This window comes from Schistocerca serialis, unplaced genomic scaffold (assembly GCF_023864345.2).
Source record: "Schistocerca serialis cubense isolate TAMUIC-IGC-003099 unplaced genomic scaffold, iqSchSeri2.2 HiC_scaffold_1401, whole genome shotgun sequence".
NCBI classification, from domain to species: domain Eukaryota; kingdom Metazoa; phylum Arthropoda; class Insecta; order Orthoptera; family Acrididae; genus Schistocerca; species Schistocerca serialis.
The window spans coordinates 1,603,325-1,630,901 of NW_026047627.1; the positions used below are offsets into that span (position 1 = coordinate 1,603,325).

The 27,577-nt window shown below is 40.0% G+C and overlaps 1 protein-coding gene across 1 annotated transcript in view; it reads right to left on the reverse strand.

Moving 5' to 3' along the window:
* LOC126442696 (zinc finger protein 729-like) overlaps positions 1 to 27,577 on the reverse strand; it is a 172,202-nt gene that overhangs the window by 90,321 nt on the left and 54,304 nt on the right. The window contains exon 4 of the mRNA XM_050090745.1: positions 6,228 to 6,299. Within this exon, the coding sequence (XP_049946702.1) occupies positions 6,228 to 6,299 (72 nt within the window). The remainder of the gene's footprint in view (positions 1 to 6,227; positions 6,300 to 27,577) is intronic.

Sequence of the window (27,577 nt, forward strand, 5' to 3'; positions counted from 1 at the left end):
AAAACTGGTCCAAATATTAAAACTGGTCCAAATATTAAAACTGGTCCAAATATTAAAACTGGTCCAAATATTAAAACTGGTCCAAATATTAAAACTGGTCCAAATATTAAAACTGGTCCAAATATTAAAACTGGTCCAAATATTAAAACTGGTCCAAATATTAAAACTGGTCCAAATATTAAAACTGGTCCAAATATTAAAACTGGTCCAAATATTAAAACTGGTCCAAATATTAAAACTGGTCCAAATATTAAAACTGGTCCAAATATTTTCCTGAGAATATTTCTTTCCTGCTTCTCAATCAATCATTTTTGTTTGACCATGAATCACAGTACTTTCTGCAGCAAAGAGTTATTCCAGTAGTAGTACTAAAATAGATTTTTGTTATAATGACTCCATATCAGCTGACAAGCTTTTGAGCCAGAAACTCCTGAAGTTAGGTTTGACAATAAGCGAGGATCTCACTTTTGAAAGACTGACGATTTTGAACAGTGTGATCCCAAGACTTCAGCTGCAAAACATGTGGACAAACGATGCCAGGATAATGGTGAAGAACTAAAATAGGAATGATCAGTCCGCAATGCAGATGAGCTGGAGTGTCTGGACATCAGAAGCTAAAAAATTTGTCAACTCTTATTGCCCTAATTTTGTGTGTTTACTTTCAGGTCTTTATTTTGCAAAGAAACAATTTGTTTTACTAATATTATATTTAAAAGAGTTTCCCCTCTTATTTTTATGTTTGTCTAGGATTATTTTTAGTACTAATTTTCTGCTCAATTCTCATAACTCCAATACCAATACTATTCAATAATTCACTATTACTTCAATATGCTCACAAGGCTCTGATTCAGATGATAATTTACAGTCTTATTTCTACTTTAATAATTTATCATCGTATTACTGTGGTTACTCATCATTAGGACCAACAATAAGACAGCAGTCTGTCATTCCATTTATCTTTCTTTCATTATTGTTGTGCATACATTATTCTAGCTCTGTTCAGGAACTTTCTCTTCCTGTTTTCAGTTGACCATTCACTGACCAGTGAAAAGCATGGTGGCCTTGGCAACAAAACCTCCCTCCTCCTGGAGGTATCTCCCACTTTCACTTCAATGAACCTTGCTCCCCTACCATAATGCACTCTGGAATGCTTTGTTCTCATACCTTCACTGGCCTGAAGTATCTATTATCTTCATGAGCCTTGTAGATAAATGCACTAAACTTCATATTCACACGCAAATGTTCGATCTCTGCCACCTCATCATAACAAAGTCTGTCACATATTTCAAGACACGGACCTACATCTGATACTTTCGTCAGAGATGTAGCTCCAACCAAGTATGTCCACAAGTTCTGTAAATTGAGAAGACTACATCTTTTTAAGACACAACAGATGTAACTGACAACTGGGTGGAGTAGGGGCATACACATGCTCTGATTTATCATATAATATACTTACACACATCCAACAATCACGAAGATAAACAAGAGAAATATGTTCATAGAGATCACATCCATTAACAGAAAGTCACTAATGTGTGTCCTCTACAAACGTCCTGCAGTACCCAGGTTTGGCTGCTTTTAACTTGCTCTTTGAACTCACATGGGAGCATATAATTACGCTCCAACCAGATCTTCCTCTTTTCTCAAAATTCTTAGATGGTGAAGGCTTCTTAAATTTCCTTTCCATGGAACTCACTATAGCAGAAAGCTATCTTGTACATTTATAAATCCATTTTATACCTGCCACTATTATTGTTGTCATTACTACTGTTACCACCACCACATTAGTGGCAACAGCTGTAATACTACTAGTACTGTCATTATCAACTTTATTAGTTTATAGTCAGCATTACTTACATTGCCACTTAAAACACTAATATCATTTCAATACTATTTGTCATATTAAAATTGTTGTTTCTTAGGTAACTATGATGTATGTGGGAAACCCTGGTCCAATGCAAAAGAGAACCTGACGACCCTTGTCAGAATAGGATAAATAAATAAATATGTCTTGGTGATTGGATAATCTTTCCTGGATATTTAATGTATGTATCTTGTGACACTTCCTCATACCAAGTTATAATGGAGAGACTATCTGTAGGCTTCCTGTCCATTACTGAGTTTTCTCACAGATGATTTGTAGACTAGTTTTCTTTGACATTTTGTGAAGCTTCTCCAGGACAAGTTTGGCTTCTATACAGTATCTTAGAATAGTGAGTGTCTACAAAAGCCATACACCTCATGTTAATCCTTTGCTCTTTTTTAATTTCGATTTGGATTCCCTTATCTCCTTCCCCTATGTCTTCATAACTTTTTCAGAATTATTTAAATTAGAGTGGATCGTGGATCTCTGGCTGCACACTGTTGTGCATTTCAAATGCTTCTGAAATTTCCCCAATCAGTTTAATGTCTAGTGTTGTACCCATTTATGTCTATTGGATAACTGCCACTGTTTTCCTGTCAATTTTGAATTCCTCTGACATACTGAATCAAATCTTTTTCTGTCAAATCATAAGCCTTTCTGACACTTGGCAAAAGTTGCCACAGTATTTACACATCGTCATCTTTGCAAAATTGACTTTGGTTCCCATATCTGTTCTCTACATGATTGCGTTTGCAAAATCGTGCCTTATACTCTCCTATTAATAGGCCTACTTGTTCATCCAGTTGCCTTCACAGGGCTTTTTATAGAAATTTGGACACAACTGGATTCAGTGAAATTCCCTGTAATTATTCAGACTGGTTTTATCTCATTTTTATGAAGAGGATCAACTAATATACATTTCCACTCTTCAGTACTTTTTTCACTTTTACAAATGTTCAACATAATTCTGCCAGTTGTTTGTGTGAGATTACTGTTGCTCAGTATCCATATCCCCATACTACTTCTATGAGTTTCTGTCTTCTGCACATGACTTGTTATATTGCAAAGTACTGGTTTCCTTCAGTTCCTCAACAGATGATTTTTAATCAGAATTGTTTTCTTCCAAAACTAATTGTTCTTTCAGAGGCACAGAGTCGAGAACTGAGCGAAAGTAATAGACAAAAATTGTTATTTTTATGTTGGTTTCAAGTGACCCAGTTTACACATTTTTTATAGCCTTGAACATTCTTTTGTATACTTTTAAGAATTACTGCCATTTTCTGGGGTTTGTTACCATTTAAAGTTTCCAATGCTTTTTCCCTCGCATCTACTAGACCCTCATCATAGGCAATGTTCCACTACCTGTGTTCTCTCTTCCTTTGTGGTTAGCAAAATCTGGTTTTCAGTATGTCTGCAAGTTTCTTACAATTCATGGTATATGAATGAATAATTTGTTGAAAAATGGATTAATGATGAGTGATTTATTCATGTGTGTTTCTTTCCTGACAGGTTGAAATCTAGTGTTTATATGCAAGAGACATTGAAATGACTAAAAAATTCCTCTCTTGCTCTTACACCGAGAATTTTTGTATCCTTACTGGTTATAACAACAGGGTCTATCTGAAACTCACATAAAGCGAAGTTCAGAAAATTCAATTTTTGTAGCTTCTTCGCAGGTTTAAATTGTGTGGTAGTGATTTTGATCTGATTTTCCCAGCTTTATCTCGCCATTTTCATATATTCTCTTTTGAACTCCGGTTTTCCAAAATTTTTTTGTTGGAACACACGCATGCTTGACAATGTGACATCCTACCAGTCAGACATTGAAGCAATTCAGTGGCATGCTTCTACATTTGCTACTATTAGCTTTGATTAGCACACATATGTTATGGATATGGGTCAGATACTCAAACAGGAATCCTTGGAGGGCAGATTACGTTCTTTTTGAGAAAATGTAGGGAACTGGAATTTGAAGCATACTGCAGATGTAAATGTTGATCAGTGTGTATTGTAAAGGAAACATAATGAAAGTTTGTGTGTCTGATTCGTACATTAATATTTGCCTATAATATAATGCATCAAACTTTGTGTATCCTCCGTAACTGTCAGAGATAGACAGAGCTTTATTTCTCTGTTTACTGTTTTTTCATCTAGTATCTTTGGTTACTTCTGAAATCATCTGTTTGTGTGTACTGAAACAGGAAACTATTAATAGGATTTAGTGATTGTAATATTCTAGAAGTCAGAGTTTAGATTTAGGTTTTTCAGTACTCTACCTTCTATTCCCCAATATTGGTTATGTCTTATTCCTGTGAGACGTTTATGAATCTAACCATCCACTTTCTCTTACGCAAAGTGGACAAAATTAATACCACAATATTTTATTTTACTGGATTAAATTTTATGCTTCATACACGCAGACCTTATCAACGCTGTAGGTTGCGCCAAGAAGATAATTTATTTGGATCTGGTATGACTTCTACGGTGTGGTAATACACGGATTTATCTGCATAGGTTCTAGAGTTTTTCTGTGACTGGCAAATCTATAAGTAATTCAACATGTACGATTGAGGTAGCCATGTTGTTGTTGTTGTTGTTGTTGTGGTCTTCAGTCCTGAGACTGGTTTGATGCAGCTCTCCATGCTACTCTATCCTGTGCAAGCTTTTTCATCTCCCAGTACTTACTGCAACCTACATCCTTCTGAATCTGCTTAGTGTATTCATCTCTTGGTCTCCCCCTACGACTTTTACCCTCCACGCTGCCCTCCAATACTAAATTGGTGATCCCTTGATGCCTCAGAACATGTCCTACCAACCGATCCCTTCTTCTGGTCAAGTTGTGCCACAAACTTCTCTTCTCCCCAATCCTATTCAATACTTCCTCATTAGTTATGTGATCTACCCATCTAATCTTCAGCATTCTTCTGTAGCACCACATTTCGAAAGCTTCTATTCTCTTCTTGTCCAAACTATTTATCGTCCATGTTTCACTTCCATACATGGCTACACTCCATACGAATACTTTCAGAAATGACTTCCTGACACTTAAATCAATACTGGATGTTAACAAATTTCTCTTCTTCAGAAACGCTTTCCTTGCCATTGCCAGCCTACATTTTATATCCTCTCTACTTCGACCATCATCAGTTATTTTGCTCCCCAAATAGCAAAACTCCTTTACTACTTTAAGTGCCTCATTTCCTAATCTAATTCCCTCAGCATCACCCGACTTAATTAGACTACATTCCATTATCCTTGTGTTGCTTTTGTTGATGTTCATCTTATATCCTCCTTTCAAGACACTGTCCATTCCATTCAACTGCTCTTCCAAGTCCTTTGCTGTCTCTGACAGAATTACAATGTCATTGGCGAACCTCAAAGTTTTTATTTCTTCTCCATGAATTTTAATACCCACTCCGAATTTTTCTTTTGTTTCCTTTACTGCTTGCTCAATATACAGATTGAACAACATCGGGGACAGGCTACAACCCTGTCTTACTCCCTTCCCAACCACTGCTTCCCTTTCATGTCCCTCAACTCTTATAATTGCCATCTGGTTTCTGTACAAATTGTAAATAGCCTTTCGCTCCCTGTATTTTACCCCTGCCACCTTTAGAATTTGAAAGAGTATTCCAGTCAACATTGTCTAAAGCTTTCTCTAAGTCTACAAATGCTAGAAACGTAGGTTTGCCTTTCCTTAATCTTTCTTCTAAGATAAGTCGTAAGGTCAGTATTGCCTCACGTGTTCCAGTGTTTCTACGGAATCCAACTGATCTTCCCCGAGGTTGGCTTCTACTAGTTTTTCCATTAGCCATACTGTAACTATTCTAAGATCAATGTAGCAAGGGTGATCAATGTAGCAAGGGTGATCTATCACATACAAATAGTATCACGCTTCAGACCTTCGGCACCTTTGAAAATTTTTGGTTCAATCTGACAAATATCAATGATTCACTGAAAAGATGAACCATGTGCAATGTATTCTTCTGCAATCCATGCATCATGAGTTACTGAAAGGAAGAATATTTTTCAAATGATCTGCACTCCCGTGGTTTAAACTTATACAAAATGTTTAACATCCAAAAGGGTCACTGAAAATATGGTTAAAAACATTGTTACAAATTCTGTTCAGATTCTATTCAGAACAATAATCAAATAACAGTTGCTAATCCGCATCAAGTGGATTAGCATAACAGTAGTGTAAAACTATTAATTGCATTTATCTCAAGAAAACTCATAACCTGTGCCTGTCTCACAGTAATGCATTCCTTACATTAAGCAATTACACAAATACATTTTTACCACCCTACATGCAATAAATCAGAGATGCAAATGCTTACAGTATTCTCAGTTTACACACCTCCAAATTTAGTTCAGGATCCTCCTTGATAAAATCATTTGGATGAGAGATTCCCAAGTTATCTTCAAGACACTGAAAGAAAGAAAAAACTTTCAGTTAAAAATGCTTATACCCTTCTGTACTTATGACATGGCTCAATACTTTTTTTTTATAAATATGATACAAGTTTTCAGAGATTTGTATCATGTATACACAAAAAATTTTAAAAAATATATTTTAATGAGCAGCTATTCTGCCAACATGCATCTCCATAATTTCACACTGTGCCATACTGTACTAATTTTACACATAATCAGTCATTACATAGCGTACTTCACGGTGCTTACTGAGCTCTATCCTTCCTTTGGTAACCTGACAGTTTGCCCGTAGCAAGAAGAAGAGAGAGAGTGCTTACTCCCTGTGCATTAACATAATAGGATTGGAAAGGCAGCGAGCCCGAGAACTACAGTGAAATGAATACTCCTAGCTCCATACAGGCATTGATATAAGTCAATGGAGACAGCTGAAAATATGTGCCCCAATCAGGACTTGAACCTAGGACACAGATGATAGTGTGACTGCAGGGACTTATCTCTGGCATGCCTACCACGAGACCCACATTCCCAACCTATTGTCCCGCACTATATTCATAGTGCCCCTACCCACTATACTCATTACTCGGCTCTTTGCCAATTCCCGTAAGAATTCGGGCACTGTTTATGCATCCACATAGAAGAAGATGGTCGAATAGCCAGTTAGCCCTTTCGGACATGTCTGAAAGAACAGGTACCATCTTCATATGCCCAAGAACTACGAGTAGCACTGTCACTTGAGACTCAAGCTGACGTGTAACCAGGTGGCATTTGTTGCTTCTGCCTCAACTTATTTTGAGAGTTTGTTTACGGACTTGTCAGTGAATGGTTAAGAGTTGAAGGCTGTGATTATAAAGAGGTGTTGAGAGTTATAGTTACTGGTATTTATAGAAGAAAACTAACAAAACATGTCCACGTTTTTCGATCCAGTGAACCGATGTGGCTGAAGAGAAACTAAAGGTAAATATTTTGTAGTTCTCCAAAAATTTTCAAAATGGTTGACAGCAATTCCTCGGAAAGACAATCTGACTCAGAGTTGTTTTGTGTGCGATTCACATTTCAGTTAAGAACAACATATGTTTATCGTCAGTAAATAAGTTGAAATTTTAAGACGAGGGCGGTCTTTTAAAACCAGAGGGGCTCAGTGGTTCCTCGCGTATTTCCCAGTTTACTGAAATATCTGTCGAAAATATTACACAAAAGAAAATCTTCCGTCAAGCACTCGCTAAAGGGAAGCTGTGGAAGGAAGACAGTAAACAACCTGCAGTTTCAATGTCTGCCAGCGCTTCGTCTGCTAAAGGAAAATGTAGGGTGCAGATCAGTACTGAACGGAGTAGTAATCACATGAAAACAATGTTGATGTGCCAGGAACTGGAAATTGTCAGATTACGTGATAAATTAAGGAAAGCAAATGCCAAAATCAATCTCTTCCAGAAGCAAGTCTCAGATGAAAACCATAAGATGGCTCAGTCGAATGTTCTACATCATTGTACACTCAGTAAAAACAGAAAATCATATTTTCCACTATGTTAAAGAAATGCCAATTTAAAAACAGCAAGAAAATGCACTATGTGATGTGACAATGAATTTACTCTGGATAGCATGCCCTTGAAAATTAGAAGCTCAAAGGATATAGACATGGTGTGAGGCACGCATTGTTTTAACAAACTTCTGAAACCTCCAAAAGTAAATAATCTCAAATGCTCATGTGGAATTAACCAAGAGACTGTAGAACAATTAAGAATTGTTTTCGGAAACGACAAAATGAAAACAAAGAGATGCTGATTTTTGATGAAGTAAAGCACAAGAAAAGGGAGGGGGAGGGGGAGAGGGAGGGTGGAGGAGGAGGGTGGTGGGTGGAGGGGGAGGGGGAGGGTGGAGGGCAGATGGGGTGGGGGATGGTGGAGGGGGATGGTGGAGGGGGAGGTGTGGAGGGGGAGGTGTGAGGGGGAGGTGTGAGGGGGTGGTGTGAGGGGGTGGTGTGAGGGGGGAGGGGTGGGGGAAGGGGTGGGGGAGGAGTGGGGGAAGGGGGTGGGGGAGTAGTGGGGGAAGGGGGTGGGGGAGGGGAGTGGGGGAGGGGAGTGGGTGGGGGGAGTGGGTGGGGGAAGGTGAGTAGGTGGGGGAAGGTGAGTAGGTGGGGGAAGGTGAGTAGGTGGGGGAAGGTGAGTAGGTGGGGGAAGGTGAGTAGGTGGGGGAAGGTGAGTAGGTGGGGGAAGGTGAGTAGGTGGGGGAAGGTGAGTAGGTGGGGGAAGGGGGTGGGGGAAGGCGAGTAGGTGGGGGAAGGGGGTGGGGGAAGGTGAGTAGGTGGGGGAAGGGGGTGGGGGAAGGGGAGTGGCTGGGGGAGGGGGAGGGGGGGCAGGTCTGGGGGAGTGGGGATGGAGGGGGAGGGGAAGTGTGAAGGTGTTTCATCTCTTTTGCACATGTGTTAACACTTCATTAATAATGGTAATAAAAGTAACATATGGACAAAAAACTATAACAAAGTACTTCCTTAATAAACTGAATGTAACTCCACTGTACAAACATGAGCTCAGTGAAGATATTTTGTCTACTCACACAAGAGAACTAGATAATAAATGCTGGGGAGGTATAGTCTATGTAAATTGAAAAGCAAGCAGCACTCATGCGGATGGAATTTCCACTTCCCACAAAAAGGTACAACTTCCATACAGGAGGACAGAATCAATTTCACCTCTGATAGCATAGAACAGTCTAGAAAGATTTTCATAGACTGTCTGTGTGTGTTTCTTCTGTTAATGTCATTAGTAACTGATATCAGCTTTTCATTAAGCCTTGACGCATTCTGTGGAAAATAAATGGCCTCCAGGCATGTCTGCAGACTGTGGTACTGCGCTCTTCATAGGCACATTGTGGACAGCTGTAATAACTTTTGGTGGCTTCTTGTGACGTAGTGGGGTAGATGGAATGGGGAATCACCACCTTTATCTTCAGTCTGCAGACCTGTGAAGGAAGGAAGAGCATGAACATAATCTGGCTACCGATCTGTCCTTTGCTTCTACTCCCAATACCTCGCCATCATCCTGTTGTGCTCCCAGAACACGATTTATCCTGTAATATGGCTGTACTACACTTACATGTGGTACCCTCCATTTAAAGATAATTAATTTCGTATAGTTAAAGCAATATTGTTAATAATCTTGTTTTTCTATTCCCTGAAATGCGGAAGCTATTAGTCATAGATGCAAAAAGAACATTTTTAGCAAATATTATGCAGTTTGATTCTGTATGGGGAAACATTTTCAGTCGAAACTCAATTTTTCAGTTACTCAAAATAAAGCGTAAGATGTGACCTTTAAACATCACTGCCCCATCCCAAGACACACACCCTACCACTCAGGATTTTTAGCATATTGATCAGGACACTCCATCTTGGCACTGTGCAAAAATTTGTGGCTACACGATTTTTTCCCTTAATGGAACTTCTTTGGGCTTCACAGACAGGGCTATGAAAATAGAGTGTTCAGTACTCATTAGACAAATGAACACAGCATTCCTTAGTGTATCACCATAATTTACAGAATTCCGTACTGTTTTCACAATTTCTCGCTCTGTCACGACACCTGTTCGGTTCATGTATTGTATCCTCTATACTTTTTAAATAGTTTTCTGTAAAATATTGTCATTACTGACAATCTAAAGCTTACAGCCCTGGATATGAGAGAGTCCATGATTTGATGGTATTTGTTGTAACATTATCACTAGTTTTATAGCGTTACACTCACATAATATTTATATTGCCTTCTTTCACTTTTTCTTTTCAAACTTTTATATGGGGCTGATCTGCAATTCCCATGAGAACTGACCATCTTTATTACAGAAAATAGTGATGCAGATGGTGGTTTCCATTCATTATACCAATGATGATAATGCATTCATGAGGTGCAAACAATTATGAAGAAAGTATTTGATTGATCTGCAATCACTGCCCAGTGACTGAAGTTTCTCACTTCCAGGAGATCACTTGAGATTTTTGTCAGAACTGAAAAAATATTCCAATATTAAATATGTCTTATGACATTCCTAACACATCCCATTGATCTTCCTCTCATTAATGTGTTGTTAAAGATTGTTTTCAAATAACCAAGTGTTTCTCCCTCTCTCACATTAATTAAAGTTCTCACTGTGTTAAAATAATGCGCCATTTGTTATAAAATAACTTTTGTTGATGGTGTTTTCATCCAAATGCAAGGAAAAATTAAATCAATTAAGAAATCATTTTGTTCAGAATATGAAAGCCACACAACATTCCTGTGCGTATAAAACAAACTGGAATTTTCTGATCTCATAAGGTATCAAATACAGATTTAATTAATTATTTTATAAAAGCCAGGAATTCAAATTTGTTGCTTGCAAGTCTTTTGTAATGCTGTTTATATTTTGTCACCCTATACCAGAAATAGCTGCACGAATGGTCAGTCATATCTGCATAAGAATTCAAAGTTGTGCAGAGATTGTCAACTTGCTGTAAATGTTCAGAAAAATATTTGTGTGTGTGTGTGTGTGTGTGTGTGTGTGTGTGTGTGTGTGTGTGTGTGTGTGGGGGGGGGGGGGGGGGTGAATTCCTAAGTGACCAAACTGCTGAGGTCATCGGTCTGTTCAGAAATTTAAAACAGCACTTATATAGTACACTTTGATTCGCTAGTAAAATACTGGGTAAATGCAACCAGTACACAAAGAAGACTGCTTATAAAACATTTATACAATCCATACTACAAGCCTGCCCAGGTGTGTGGCACCTGCACCACATATGATTATCACAGAATACTCAACATATACAAAGATGAGCAGCACAATGTTCACAAGTTTGTTTGACCCATGTGACAGTGTCATGCAACTGCTAAGAAATGAGACACACAGATGCTTGAAGATAGATGCCAACTATCCTATAAAAGCCTATTTACAGAGATTTAAGAACCAGCAGTAAGTGATGCATCTAAAAATATACTACATCCTATTACGTATCACTTCCCCAGGGAAGTGTAAGGACAAGGCTTTACTAATTACAGCATGCACAGTCATTTTGACAGCAATTATCCTGCACTCAATATGTGAATGGAATTGAAGCCCTACTTACTGGTGTAGTAGGATGTATTGTCTGCCATATAACTCTCAGCAGATTCTGGAGAATGGATTTTTATGAGGACATTGATGTAGATGCCCTTCACTCTTTTTCCATTTTCCCTTCCATTCAACTGAATTAATACATCACCAGCTGTGTTAGAATCTACACATCGACTATTCTGAAAGGATGTTTGTTTTACTCGCAATCAGTAGACTGCACTGCTCGCCCACCAACCCTGCAACACCTCTAGACTCAACCTATGCTAGTCCATGTCCTCTACCCATATCCCCTTCCTTGCTCTCACTTCAGCAACACACACACACACACACACACACACACACACAGTTCCTGTTCCTTCAGAGTAGTGGCATGTGAAGAACTGCTTCGCCAGTAGTCAGAAACAGTTCAGAAATATAAATAAAAGTCTAATTCTACCCCTGGCGACTACTTTTGTGTGTATGGATGGCCAGACTAATCTAGCAGTGCTGAGATTATCTAGACACATCAGTTAACAACTCCCTTTGTGTATACCCTGCTTCCTCTTATTTTATCATCATTTCTCCTGACGTAGTTTGGTGTCAAAACATACTTTGGCATTCAGAGGAAAAAAGTTGGTGATTGAAATTTTGAGAAAAGAATTCAATACAAAGACAAACGCCTTTCTTCTGTTTGCCACTTCATCTCATCTCATAATGTACACATTACTCTTTCCCCCCCATTTCGCAGTAATACAAAACAAGCTTCCCTCCTTTGAACTTTCTCAGTCCTTTCCATAGTCCTATCTACAAAGGATCCCATACTGTACAGCAATACTCCAGGAGACAGCAGGCAAGCATAGTGTAGGTACTCTACTAGATTTGTTGCACCTTCTAAGTGGAATGCCAACAAAACACTTCAGTTCAAATTCCCATAACATTTTTATGTGAAGTTAGGGTTTTTGTAATTTTAGTCCCTGGGTGTTTTGTTGAATCTCCAATCATTAAATCTGTATGATTTATCGTGTAAACCAAAATTTAGTGGAATTCTACAGTTCTGGTGTGGGTGACCTCTCACTTTCTATTGTTCAGTGTCAACTACCGCTTTCCACAGACTTCATGGCAACAATCGGCACAGAGCTGTTAACCGACACTTGAATTTGAGTCAAGTGATTACAGACTCCTTGTAAGGTCTTTTTTATTCCAAATATGATTGTATACATCACTACCATTAATTTTATATATTAAGGAAACAACATAGGATAGAAATAAAGCATTTTATGATCAAGGATTCATACAGAAATCAATAATTTTATTTTTTAATATGTATGAAGAATTGACATTACATAGGTTGGAAGAAATAGGTTTTCAGTGGAAATATAATGATAAAAATAATAAATGTGTATTTACAGTATTACCTAAAAATGAGACTTTTGTCAATATATGAGCTTTAATGGATTGTAAATGTCAATGTACATAAAAGGGAGAAAATAAAGCAATATTTTGATATGGGAATGAAGAATGCACCATGACAGCTATACAACCATACATACTGGGGGGAACAGAAACCAAAGTTAAGCATCTTTTTTTGGAAAAAGTGTAGCAATGTAATGTAATTAGTGATAATGTCAATCAATAATGTTAGTTTAAGCAGTGAGGAAATAACACAAGATATAAACAAATCATTTTGTGATTCACAAGGATTGTTAGAGAAATGTATGATGGCATTTATTACTAAGTATGAAGCATGTTTATTATGTACATTTGAATCGACAGGTATCGGTGGACACTTCATGGTAAAAATAATGAACTGGTACTTACAGTATAATATAAATCAGAGAGGTCTGTCTACATTAACATCTTAATTCTGCAAACCACTGATGTGCATGGCAGAGGTAACGTCCCACTGGCTTTTCCCCGTTCTATTCACATATGGAGCGCAGAAAGAACGACTGTTTAAATGTGTTCATGAAAGTTGTAATAAATCTAATTTTGACAAGACACATATGGGAGCTATACATATGGGACTTCACCACCAAGTGGTTCTAATTAATGAGCAGCTACTCGCACACGTTCAATGTGGAATTTGATCATAATATCAAAGCAAAACTTGGTAGCTGCATTAATGAGGAATTGGTTTACACTCGAAAAAATCAGTTCCAACTTTGGACATCCCAGTGCAAAATTTGACACTGTACACTGTTTGTCTGACACTATGACATACATGCTGTCATTTGACAAGCCATAACATGAGTGAACAGTGTGGCTATCAAGTGAGACTGTGGGCTGTTAGTGAAACAGTTTTCTGTGAAGAGCAGGAATTACAGTGCCGCACTGACACAGTAAGGTCTGAGGAGAGGACCAATGTCATTAAATGGTTTAAAGGATATGATAATGAAATTATAAAACGTAAGTGAGCTTGGTGCAGCATCTGGAAGAGGGAGGCATCCTATCTGGATGGAGTAGTTGATTGCTATAACTGACCATGTGGCACATGTCCCGATCAGGGGACATGTCATGAGAACTGTTCATTCCACAGAGTGGTGTGAAGTACCTGTACTGACACTTTTCTTGATCCCTGTATCATACAGGCATTTTTTTGTTTTTGCTTTGCTTTGATTGGGTCAGTTTGGCTGGACCACCAGAGCACTCATTTGATGTGCTGCTGCAGATAAGGTGAGTACATCATTTGTTTGCAAATTATATTTAGAAGCCTCAAACATGAGCGACTTATTTTCAGTTTTCTGCGTGGATGCAGTTTACTTCCTAATTTATTGCATGTCTGACTACTTACCAGGCATAGTCTAGTATCCTAATAACTGGGTAGTATACAGTTTTTCCATCTTTGGTATGAATAGGGACTGACTGCTCTGTCCTGATTTGAGCCTAGTTGGTGACTCCTAGCAAACAGCTCCAGGTGGTGTTGGCTGTGGTCAAACAGCTTGAGGCTGTTGCCAATGGGCATCACTATGGAAGACTAGATGTCTACTATGTCTCACACATCCACCCAATTGGTTCACTACAGTGGCCCTCCTCTGAACTGCCTGCACTGAAGGTGATCCATCACCTACAGTCGAGTGGTAGGTAGCTCCAGCAAAAGAATTTCTGAGGGGCTGATCAGAGTTCCACCCCAGATAGCATGACAAAGAAGTTCTGGGTGCTGTTTGTGGCTGACAAAATCCCTGAGACAGATAAAGGCACTCTTTTTCCAGAGCAAGCCACTCAGCCCACAAGGTCTGTGCATTCACAGAGAGTGGGTTTACTGGTAGTTGGGAGTTCCAACATTAGGGGATATGGCTGCTGAGGATGGGAAGGAATCCATTGTGCACTGTGCACATGTAAGGAGGAATTTTGGAAGGCATTATCCTAGATGGGGAATGGGTGCATCCAGATACCATGAAGAACAAAGGGTGCTGCCAAGTGCAGGTAGTGGCTCATGTTGAAACTAAAAAGATGCGTTGCATTGGATTGAAAGAGATTCTCTATGGTTTTGAGTGGCTAGCTGAAGTAGTAAAGACCAAGTCTCGGTTGAAAGATGAAGGCAGAGATCGCCATCTGTAGCATCGTATACATAACTGACTGTGGTCCTGTGGAACTGTAAATAAAATGCAAACTGAAATCACACACAGGCACCAAAAGAAATTAGAAGCCATGTAGCTAAAACTAAATCAGCAGCAGGACACCCAACCACCCAACGAAACAGTTTCAGAAAGAGTCGTTAACGAAACTGGTATCACCTTCATGAAAAAGAACAACGTCTATTTAAGGAAGGGCTAAAGCACAATGTAGAACCCTGATTAAGTACTAATAACCTAAAACGTCTCATTGTACACACTAAAAAACCAACTGATTTAGCTGATCTTAATAACACTGAACAGACTGTCCTAGCACACAACAAAGTTATTCAGGAAAGCATAAATAACCATAATGAAATCCCCAAAACAGTTTATCAGGAGAGAAAGCTATTAAACAGCATTAACATGAAACTCAATAACACCAATGCCACGTTTCTGAAAGCTGACAAAAGCAATTCTGTAGAAATTATGAACAAAGATGAATAACTCACTGAAACACTAAGTTTCATTTTTGAAAATAACATAACAGAGCTCAAGCAAGATCTGACTCAAATTCCAAAACAAAATCGGAAAAATGATTGATAAATGCAATTTCCTCTTCACAAAAAAAGAATCAAAAACATGCCTTTTAATGAATATCACAGCTCCAAGACTGATAGCTCAACCTAAGACCCATAAACCCTAAGTTCCATTGAGGCCTATTGTTAATTCTGGGAATACACCTGCTTTAGAGTCTCCCAATTACTGAACAAAATTCTGAAGCAGTACTACACCATTGATAAGACATAGTTATTTAAGAACACAAAGGGATTAGCAACTAAAATTTTGCCTCTTTTGATGTAACTAACCTATTTACAGAAGTACCAACTGAAGAAACAATAGACAATTCTTGAAAACTTAATAACACATAAAAAATTGTCAATTGTAGAAATATCAGAAGTCAAGGACACATTGCAGTTAATATTGTCTTACAATTACTGAACATTCAATGGGAAAGTTCACCAACAGAATTAGGGTCTTGCCATGGGCAGTAGCCTATCAAGTGCTCTTGCAGACGTAATTCTCAATCATCTGGAAAGTAAGTTCTTTAATGGAAACAATAGATTCAAAAGTAAAGTAAGATATTACTGGAGATAAGTTGATAATACCTTGCTTCTATTTCATGGAACAAAAAATGAGGTTGAGGAACTACTAGCAGTATTCAATTCTTTCCACATAAACGTGAAATTCACAACAGAACATGAGGACAACAAATGGATAAATTTCCTGGTTCTTAAAATCACCAACCATCAACAAAAACGTAAGTTTAGCACACACACACACACACACACACACACACACACACACACACACACACACACACACACACACACACACACACACACGTAACACTGGACAAATCATTTCATCCCACCACACAGAAACACACCACATTTAGATCCATGCTGTACAGAGTACACTACCTTGCCCGAGAAGGAAACACCATTAAGAATGAGATAGGTACAATAAAGAGCATTGCCATAAGCAATGACTACACAACCAAAACAATTAACAATTCAGACAGACAAACATACAAAAGCAAGACAATGAATGTCAACACTATGAAAGAAGAGAATATTCACCAGTATCCCATACCTGGGACCAATCTCACAAAGAATAGCTAACCTTTAAAAAAAACAAATGTTTCATTCTCAACTAATAATAAATTACTTAACTTACACATCTGTAACATAAATTCAAATATACAAACATATAACAACAGTAGAGTGCATGAAGTATCATGCCCTAGTTGTCCTGCCACCTATGTACAGAAAACAAGCACAAACTTCAAAACCTGTCTTCAAGAACATGTGAATGCTTTCAGGCTTAACCAATTGGAAGAATCAGTCATCGCACAAATATGTTGGAAATGAACCATGTCATCAACAATCTAGAAAACAATTTGATAGTATTACATAATGAAGCCAATAGTAAGACCCTATATCTGCCCGAACTGGAGATACACCTTCACAAAATAAAAAAATAAAACAGAATCAATGTTAAACGAAAAGATTTCGCAAGCCACAGCTATTTCTATAATTTTAAATATCTGTTCTGAATTTATTTCCTGTGTGTGTCAATTGTTCAATACTTAAATCTTTAGCACTATGATAAATGCATCTTTAACCAAACCATGTACAAAAACGTCTGTGAAGTGTTAGCAAACATGTGTTTGTGAAGGTGTCTCTTGAATGAAATTATTTGCTTGAAAACGATGGAGGAAATAACTTATGCCATTACTAAAACGTTAAAAACGCTTTTCTTGGATTATTTGATAAGTGTGTGCTGCTCATCGTTACCACTATTTCGCACATATCTTCCACATCTGACTTACGAATTTGTAACCTAACATCAAACCTTTTTGTGAGAGGAGTATGCATTTCCCCTCATTCAATAGAACAAATAAAGCATGTATTAAGACGAATTACACCTGAAGATGGCCCACAGGATCCGAAATGCAGCGTGTACTGAATAAAACACGAGTGTAGGAATTTCTAATTTCTTTGTTGCTTGAGGGTTCTTATGTACTACAAATAGAACCCAGTTTAGATTTTGTCAATTTATACAAGAAAAGTGTTGTGCAAGTAGTCACATATTCATCAAATTTCATAGTGCTAAAATCGGCAACTTGCAGTAAATTTTCAGAATATAACACTTTACACTTCACAAAAATTGTAGGATCCCACTACTACAGTATCAATGAGTCACAGCTGGAAATGGTCCACTCAAACAATTATGTGGATGTAGCAACATTTAGGAATTTGAAATTCAACAATAACACAGGATTAGCTATAGGTAAAGCCAATGGCAGACATCAGTTCAGTGGCGGACTACAGGAAAAACACTGAGCCTCAAAGGAAATTGCTTACTAACTCTTACAACCCATCCTAATACAAATCTGAAGCATGCAGCACTTGTATGAAACAGGACTGACAGGAGATTTTGAACATACACTATGAAGAGAAGCTCAAATGGACACTGGTTAATTTGAGCCATGTGACAGCATTATGGACATGCTAACAACTAGTCCTTGACCAATGATGCAGCAAGCAAGTAGCTTAAGTGCTTCTACACCTAAATCTGCATCTACATGATACGTCTGCAATTCACGTAAGTGTTTGACAGAAGTTCGTAGAACCACTTCCAGAATATTTCTCTGCTCTTCTTCTCTCAACAACGATGTGGGGGAAATATGAACACTATCTTTCTGTGCAAGTTCTTTATTCTCTTATCATACTTCGGAATTTGGAAGAGGAAGTTGGTGATTGAAATAATAGGAAGAGATCATGGTACAAATTAAAACTGTTTTGTTTTGATTGCGACCCCAGCTAACATATGCATATAGTGCACACATATTTTGTAAAGCTGTAAGTCTTTAAATTTGGGCGAATTTCGTGCAGTCATAATTTGAGTTTTTTTAGTACTCATGTAGGGGACCACGCATTTTTAATGTTTAGGTAATTTTCTATTTTTCCACCATCTACATCTACATGACTACTCTGCAATTCACATTTAAGTGCTTCTGTTCGAGCTCTGATTTCTCCTATTTTATTTTGATGATCATTCCTACCTATGTAGGTTGGACTCAACAAAATATTTTCGCATTCGGAAGAGAAAGTTGGCGACTGAAATTTCGTAAATAGATCTCGCCGTGACGAAAAACGTCTTTGTTTAATGACTTCCATCCCAACTCGCGTATCATATCTGCCACACTCTCTCCCCTATTACGTGATAATACAAAACGAGCTGCCCTTTTTTGCACCCTTTCCATGTCCTCCGTCAGTTCCACCTGGTAAGGATCCCACACCGCGCAGCAATATTCTAACAGAGGACGAACGAGTGTAGTGTAAGCTGTCTCTTTACTGTACTTGTTGCATCTTCTAAGTGTCCTGCCAATGAAACCCAACCTTTGGCTCGCTTTCCCCACAATATTATCTATGTGGTCTTTCCAACTGAAGTTGTTCGTAATTTTAACACCCAGGTACTTAGTTGAACTGACAGCCTTGAGAATTGTACTATTCATTGACTAATCGAATTCTAACGGATTTCTTTTGGAACTCATGTGGATCACCTCACACTTTTCGTTATTTAGCGTCAACTGCCACCTGCCACACCATACAGCAATCTTTTCTAAAATGCTTTGCAACTGACACTGGTCTTTGGATGACCTTACTAGAAGGTAAATTACAGCATCATCTGCGAACAACCTAAGAGAACTGATCAGATTGTCACCCAGGTCATTTATATAGATCAGGAACAGCAGAGGTCCAAGGACGCTTCCCTGGGGAACACCCATTATCACTTTAGTTTTACTCGATGATTTGCCGTCTATTACTACGAACTGCGACCTTCCTGACAGGAAATCACGAATCCAGTCGCACAACTGATACGATACCCCATAGGCCCGCAACTTGATTAGAAGTCGCTTGTGAGTAACGATGTCAAAAGCTTTCTGGAAATATAGAAATACGGAATCAACTTGAGATCCCCTGTCGATAGCGGCCATTACTTCATGCGAATAAAGAGCTAGCTGCGTTGCACAAGAACGATGTTTTCTGAAACCATGCTGATTACGTATCAATAGATCGTTCCCTTCGAGGTGATTCATAATGTTTGAATACAGTATATGCTCCAAAACCTTACTACAAACCAACGTCAATGATATAGGTCTGTAGTTCGATGGATTACTCCTAATACCCTTCTTAAACACTGGTGCGACCTGCGCAATTTTCCGATCTGTAGGTACAGATCTACCGGTGAGCGAGCGGTTGTATATGATTGCTAAGCAGGGAGCTATAGTATCAGTGTAATCTGAAAGGAACCTAATCGGTATACAATCTGGACCTGAAGACTTGCCCGTATCAAGCTATTTGAGTTGTTTCGCAACCCCTAAGGTATCTACTTCTAAGAAACTCATGCTAGCAGCTGTTCGTGTTTCAAATTCTGGAATATTCCATTCGTCTTCCCTGGTGAAGGAATTTCGGAAATCTGCGTTCAATAACTCCGCTTTAGCGGCACAGTCGTCGGTAACAGTACCATCGGCACTGCACAGCGAAGGTATTGACTGCGTCTTGCCGCTTGTGTTCTTCGGATTTTCTACCAAATTTCGAGACAATGTTTCGTTGTGGAACCTATTAAAGGCATCTCGCGTTGAAGTCCGTGACAAATTTAGCGCGTCTGTAAATTTTTGCCAATCTTCGGGATTTCGCGTTCTTCTGAACTTCGCATGCTTTTTCCGTTGCCTGTGAAATAGCATTCGGACCTGTTTTGTGTACCACGGGGGATCAGTTCCATCTCTTACCAATTTATGAGTTATGAATCTCTCAATTGCTGTTGCTACTATATCTCTGAATTTGAGCCACATCCCGTCTACATTTGCATAGTCAGATCGGAAGGAATGGAGATTGCCTCTTAGGAAGGCTTCTAGTGACACTTTATCCGCTTTTTTAAATAAAATTATTTTGCGTTTGTTTCTGGTGGATTTGGAAGAAACGGTATTGAGCCTAGCTACAAAGACCTTGTGATCACTAATCCCTGTATCAGTCATGATGTTTTCTATCAGCTCTGGATTGTTTGTGGCTAAGAGGTCAAGTGTGTTTTCGCAACCATTTACAATTCGCGTGGGTTCATGGACTAACTGCTCGAAATAATTTTCGGAGAAAGCATTTAGGACAATCTCGGAAGATGTTTTCTGCCTACCGAAGATTTTGAACAAGTATTTTTGCCAACATATCGAGGGAAGATTGAAGTCCCCACCAACTATATCCCTGTGAGTGGGGTATTTATTTGTTAGGAGACTCAAATTTTCTCTGAACTGTTCAGCAACTATATCATCGGAGTCTGGGGGTCGGTAGAAGGAGCCAATTATTAACTTAGTTCGGCTGTTAAGTATAACCTCCACCCATACCAATTCACACGGAGTATCTACTTCGACTTCACTACAAGATAAACCACTACTGACAGACACAAACACTCCACCACCAATTCTGCCTAATCTATCTTTCCTGAACATCGTCTGAGACTTCGTAAAAATTTCTGCAGAACTTATTTCAGGCTTTAGCCAGCTTTCTGTACCTATAACGATTTCAGCTTCTGTGCTTTCTATTATCGCTTGAAGCTCAGGGACTTTTCCAGCACAACTACAACAATGTACAATTCCGATTGTTCCTTGATCCAAGCACGTCCTGTATTTGCCATGCACCCTTTGTGATTGCAACCCACCCCATACTTTCCCGAGGCCTTGTAACCTAAAAAAACCGCCCAGTCCACGCCACACAGCCTCTGCTACCCGTGTAGCTGCCAGCTGAGTGTAGTGAACTCCCCACCTATTCAGCAGAACCCGAAACCCCACCACCCTATGGCACAAGTCAAGGAATCTGCAGCCAACACAGTCGCAAAACCGTCTGAGCCTCTGATTCAGACCCTCCACCTCGCTCTGCACCAAAGGTCCGCAGTCGGTTCTGTCAAAGATGCTGCAGATGGTGAGCTCTGCCTTCATCTCATAAGCAAGACCGGCAGCCTTCACCAAGTCAGATAGCCGCTGAAATCCAGAGAGAATTTTCTCAGATCCAAAGCGACACACATCATTAGTGCTGACATGTGCCACCACCTGCAGCTGGCTGCACCCTGTGCTCTTCATGGCATCCGGAAGGACCCTTTCCACATCAGGAATGACTCCACCCGGAATGCACACGGAGTGCACACTGGATTTCTTCCCCTCCTTAGCCGCCATATCCCTAAGGGGCCCCATTACGCGCCTAACATTGGAGCTCCCAACTACCAGTAAGCCCACCCTCTGTGATTGCCCAGACCTTGAAGGCTGACAATCATCCTCTTAAACAGGGCAGGCAGCTGCATCTGGCTCAGCCAGAGACAGTGCCTGAAACCTGTTTGTCAGACGCACTGGGAAGGCTTTCTGATCAGCCTCTGGGGACGTCTTTCGCTGCCTGCCACGCCTTGGAAAGACCTCCCAATCAACCACAGGCCAGGGCTCAGCCCCACTGCAGGCAGCAACCAGGGCAACCACAGCGGCAAACCGATCTGGGGACAGACGGCACGAGGTTGACATCCCCGTGATACCCAAGCCCGGCTCCCCACAGTGGTGCTCATTGGCAACAGCCTCAAGCTGCGCGACCGAAGTCAGCACCGCTTGCAGCTGTGAGCGAAGGGATGCCAACCCAGCCCTCATCCGAACACAGCAGTCACAGTCCCTGTCCATTCTAATCGATGTTGAACAACAGTTACTGAAACACGAGTCCGTGCCTAGATAACGCAAGGGAAACACGCAAAGAATGTATTAACTAACCTGTACAAATGCCTAACGACTGCGCTACAATCTGCCTGAATTTACGATTACAGTAACTAAAACTCGAAATTACACCTCCTATACGAAACTCACACGCAATTTAAGTTAGAATTTACGAAGTAAAGACTAAAGCGCGATGCCACAACTCTCAAATACTATAATACGCCCGAAATTTATGAATTAACAATGCAAGTACCCAAAAACACGCAAAGAAATTCAGAATTAAACGTTGTAACAAATATGTAAGCTAGGGGTATACGACTTGCTGCTGCAGCTGCTTATCCAACGGCGGCAGGGAGCACACCATATAGATATCTTGTATAGATCATTTTCAATTTGTCTTTATCCGATGAGTTTACTAGAAAAACATCTGTAAACAAAGACAGCTACTCAGATTGTCTCCTATATCATTTATGTAAATTAGGAACGAAAGATGCCCTATAACACTTCCTTCAGGAACCAACTAATTACTTCAGTACCATTACAAGACTATCAGTTCCTATGAATTGTGACCTTACTCACAAAAAATTAGGAATCTAGTGCCGTGACTGTGACAACAATGAAGGCACATAATTTGACTGAAACCTACTTATGACAAATGATTTTAACAGCCTTCTAAAAATCTAAAATTATGGTATCAACATGAGATACGCTATCACTAGCATTCATCGCCACATGTGAATATGAAACCAGTCATGTTTCACATAGACATTCAGAATCTCCGCTGATTGTGTGTCAATAGATCATTTTCTTTAAAGTATTTCATAATGTAGGAACTCACTATTTGTTGCAGTAGTTGGGTCCCACATTTCGCATATAGTGACAAAATGTGGGCTGTGATATGAACATGACCTCATGCTTGTGAGGAACTACCTAAGAGGCGAAGACTTTTACAGAGACTCCAGCTGCATGGCATCAAAACACTTACCCTTAGCCATGATAACACCTTCCACTCTCGTAGGCATACGTTCAATCAGGTGCTGGAATGTTTCTTGGGGAATGGCAGCTCATTCTTCATGGAGTGCTGCACTGAGGAGAGGTATCAATGTCTATTGGTGATGCTTGGCTCAGTCTGTGTTCGAAAACAACCCAGATTCTGGTCAGGACTCTGCACAGGCCAGTCCATTACAGGGATGTTATTGTTATGTAACCACTCCGCCACAGGCCGTGCATTATGAACAGGTGCTCGATCGTGTCGAAAGATGAAATCGTCATTCCCGAATTGCTTTTCAACAGTGGGAAGCAAGAAGGTGCGTAAATCATCAATGTAGGTCTGTGCTGTGATAGTGCCACGCAAAACAAGTGGTGCAAGCCCCCTCCATGAAAAACACAACACAACACTACCACCACCAAATGCTACTGTTGGCACTACACACTCTGGCAGATGACATTCGCTGGGCATTCGTTGTATCCCCCCCCCCCCCCCAATCGGATCGCCATACCGTGAGTCCTCACTCCACACAACGTTTTTCCACTGTTCAATCGTCCGATGTTTACGCTCCTTACACCATGCGAGGTGGCGTTTGGCATTCACTGGCATGATATGTGGCTTATCTTCTACATCTACGTGATTACTCTGCTATTCACAATGAAGTGTCTGGCAGAGGGTCCAATGAAACCACCTTTAAGCTGTCTCTCTACCGTTCCATTCTCGAATGGCACGCGGAAAAAACGAGCACTTAAATTTTTCTGTGCAAGCCCTCATTTCTCTTATTATATAGTCATGATCATTTCTCCATATGTAGGTGGGTGCCAACAGAATTTCGAAATTGGAGAAGAAAACTGGTTATTGAAATTTCATGAGAATATTCCGTCGTAAAGAAAAACGCCTTTCTTTTAATGACTGCCACTCCAATTCGCATATCATGTCTGTGGCACCATCTCTCCCATTTTGCGATAATACAGAACGAGATGCCCTTCTTTGTACTTTTTCGATTTCATCCGTCAGTCCCACCTGATGCAGATCCCATACCGCACAGCAATACTCCAGAAAATGGTGGACAAGCGTGGAGTAAGCAGTCACTTTAGTAGACCTGTTGTACCTTCTCAGTGTTCCGCCAATGAATCACAGTCTCTGGTTTGCTCTACCCACAATATTATATGGGTGTTCGTTCCAATGTGGGTTAGTGGTAATTGTAATCCTTAAGTATTTAGTTGAATTTACAGCCTTCAGATTTGTGTGACTTACCGCATAATCGAAATTCAGCTTATTTCTGTGAATAAATTCACACTTGTCGTTCTTCAGGGTCAATTGCGACTTTTCGCACCATACAGATATCTTACCTAAATCATTTTGCAAGTTGTTTTGATCATCTGATGACTTAACAAGACGGTAAGTGACAGCATTATCTGCAAACAATCTACAACGGCTACCCAGATTGCCTCCTATGTCATTAATATAGATCAGGAACAATAGAGGGCTGTAACACTTCCTTGGGGAACGCCAATGTCTTTCCATCTATTACTACGAACTGTGACTTTTCTGACAGGATATCACAAATCCAGTCGCACAACTGAGGCGATACTCCATAGGCATGCGGTTTGGTTAGAAGACGCTTGTGAGGAACGGTGTCGAACGCCTTATAGAAATCTGAAAATATGGAATCAATTTGACATGCCCTGTCGATAGCACTTATTACTTCACAGTATAAAGAGCTAGTTGTGTTTCACAAGAACGATATTATCTGAAACTGTGCTGTGTCAATAAATCGTTTTCTTCGAGGTACTTCATAGTGCCTGAATACAGTGTATGTTCCAAAACCCTACTGCAAATCAACATTAGTGATATAGGACTGTAATTCAACGGATTACTCCTACTTCCCTTTTTGGGTATTGGTGTGACTTTAGCAATTTTCCAGTTTTTAGGTACAGATTTCTGTGAGCAAGCGGTTGTATATAGTTGCTAAATATGGAGCTATTTTATCAGCATACTCTGGGAGGAACCTGACTGGTATGCAATCAGGACCAGAGGCCTTGCCTTTATTAAGTGATTTAAGCCATTTTGCTACAACGAGGATATCTACTATGTTTCTCATCTGGGCAGTTGTTCTTGATTGGTATTCAGGAATATTTACTTCGTCTTTTTTGGTGAAGGAGTTTCGGAAAACCGTGTTTAGTAAGTCTGCTTTAGTGGTACTGTCATCAGTGACTTCACCGTTGTTATCGCGCAATGAAGGTATTGATTGCGTCTTGCCACTAGTGTGCTTTATGTATGGCCAGAATCTCTCTGGGTTCTCTGCCAGATTTCGAGACAGAATTTAGTTGTGGAAATTATTAAAAGCATCTCACATTGAAGTATGCGCCATATATCGAACTTTTGTAAAACTTTGCCTATCTTAGGGATTTTGCCTTCTTTTTAATTTGGCATGCTTTATTCACTGCTTCTGCAACAACTATCTGACCTGTTTTGTGTATCATGGCGGATCAGTACCATCACTTATTAATTTATGTGGTATATATCTCTCAATTGCTGTCGATACTATCTCTTTGAAAACATTTCACAACTTTTCTGCACTTACATGATCAGATCGAAAGGAGTGAACTGTCTCTTAAAAAGGTGTTAAGAGTATTTTTATCAGCTTTTTTTAAATAGATATACTTTGCGTTTCTTTTTGATGGTTGTGTTATGGTATTCAGCCTAGCAGCAACTGCCTTGTGGTCGCTAATTCCTGTATCCGACACAATACTCACTATTTGTCGACGATTATTTGTTGCTTAAGGTCAAGTATGCTTTCGCAACCATCTACGCTTCGAGTGGGCTGATGAATTAATTGTTCAAAATAATTTTCTGAGAATGTATTCAGTACAATTTCGGATGAAGTTTGATACCTGCCAATGGCTTTAAACGTATGATTTTTCCAGCATATTGAGGGTAGATTAAAGTCACCACCGACTATAATTTTATGAACGGGGTACTTATCAGAAATGAGACTCAAGTTTTCTTTGAACTACTCAGTACCTATATCTTCTGAGTCCAGGGTCGGTAAAACGATCCAATTGATAGTTTAGTCCGATTGTCAGGTATAACCTCTACCCATACTATTTCACACGAACTATCTACTTCAATTTCGCTACAAGGTAAACAACCTCTGACAGCAATAAATACTCCACCACCAACTGTATTTAATCTATCCTTCCTCAACACTGTTGCATCATTTGGATAAATTTCGGCTGAACTTATTTCCGGCTTTAGCCAGCTCTCTGTACCTACAACTATGCTTTCTATTAGGGCTTGGAGCTCTGGTTCTTTCCCAACACAGCTACGACAATTTACAACTACAATACCAATCGTTTCTACACCTACCTCACTTTGTTTTACCTGCCCACTTTTAGACTGACGTCCCTTCTATGGTTCCCTGATACCCTCTAAGCTAAAAAAAACGCCCAGTCCTTTCCACACAGCCCCCAATACCAGTGTAGCCCCTTCCTGTGTGTACTGGACTCCTGACCTATTAAGCGGAACACGGAAACCCACCACCGGTGGTGCAAGTCAAGGAATCTGCAGCGTACAAACACAGAACCGCCTGAGCCTCTGTTTCAGACCGTCCACGGGGCTCTGCACCAATGGACCACAGTCGGTTCTGTCGACAACGATGTGGACAAATGTCATTGGTACCAACATGAGCAGTTGGCTGCACCCTATACTCTTCATGGCATCCAGAAGCACCTTTCCCACATCCGGAATGACTCCCCCTGCACACTGGCTTGCTTCCCCTCCTTGGCAGCCATGTTCCTAAGGGACCCCATTATGCGCCTGACGTTGGAGCTCCCAACTACCAGCAAACCCGCCCTCTGTGAATATCCAGACCTTGCGGAGTGAGAAGCTTCCTCTGGAACATGATGGACAACAGCGTCTGGCTCAGAGACATCATCAGCCGGAGATAACGCCCAAAACCTGTTTGTGAAATGAACCAGGAAGGCACTACAATCGGCTCCTCGGAAAGTTTTTTGCTGCCTGCCAGACTTTGGAATGATCTCCCACTCGACTACGGGTGAGGGGTCAACCTCATAGTACCTGGGGCGGGCACAGCAGTGGACCAATCAAAGGACATGTGGGACGTGGTCGACATCCCTTGCAACCCCACGTTCGATGCCCCACAGTGACACCCCTTGGCAGCAGCATCAAGCTGTGTGTGGAAATCTCATGTAAAGATGTATGACACAGGTGACACTATCACCTGACGAAGTTCGAAGTCCACGAGTTCCGCTGGGCACCCCATTCTGCTCTCTCACGATGTCTAATGACTACTGATGTCACTGTTATGGAGTACCTGACAGCACAATGCACCTAATATGAGAAAT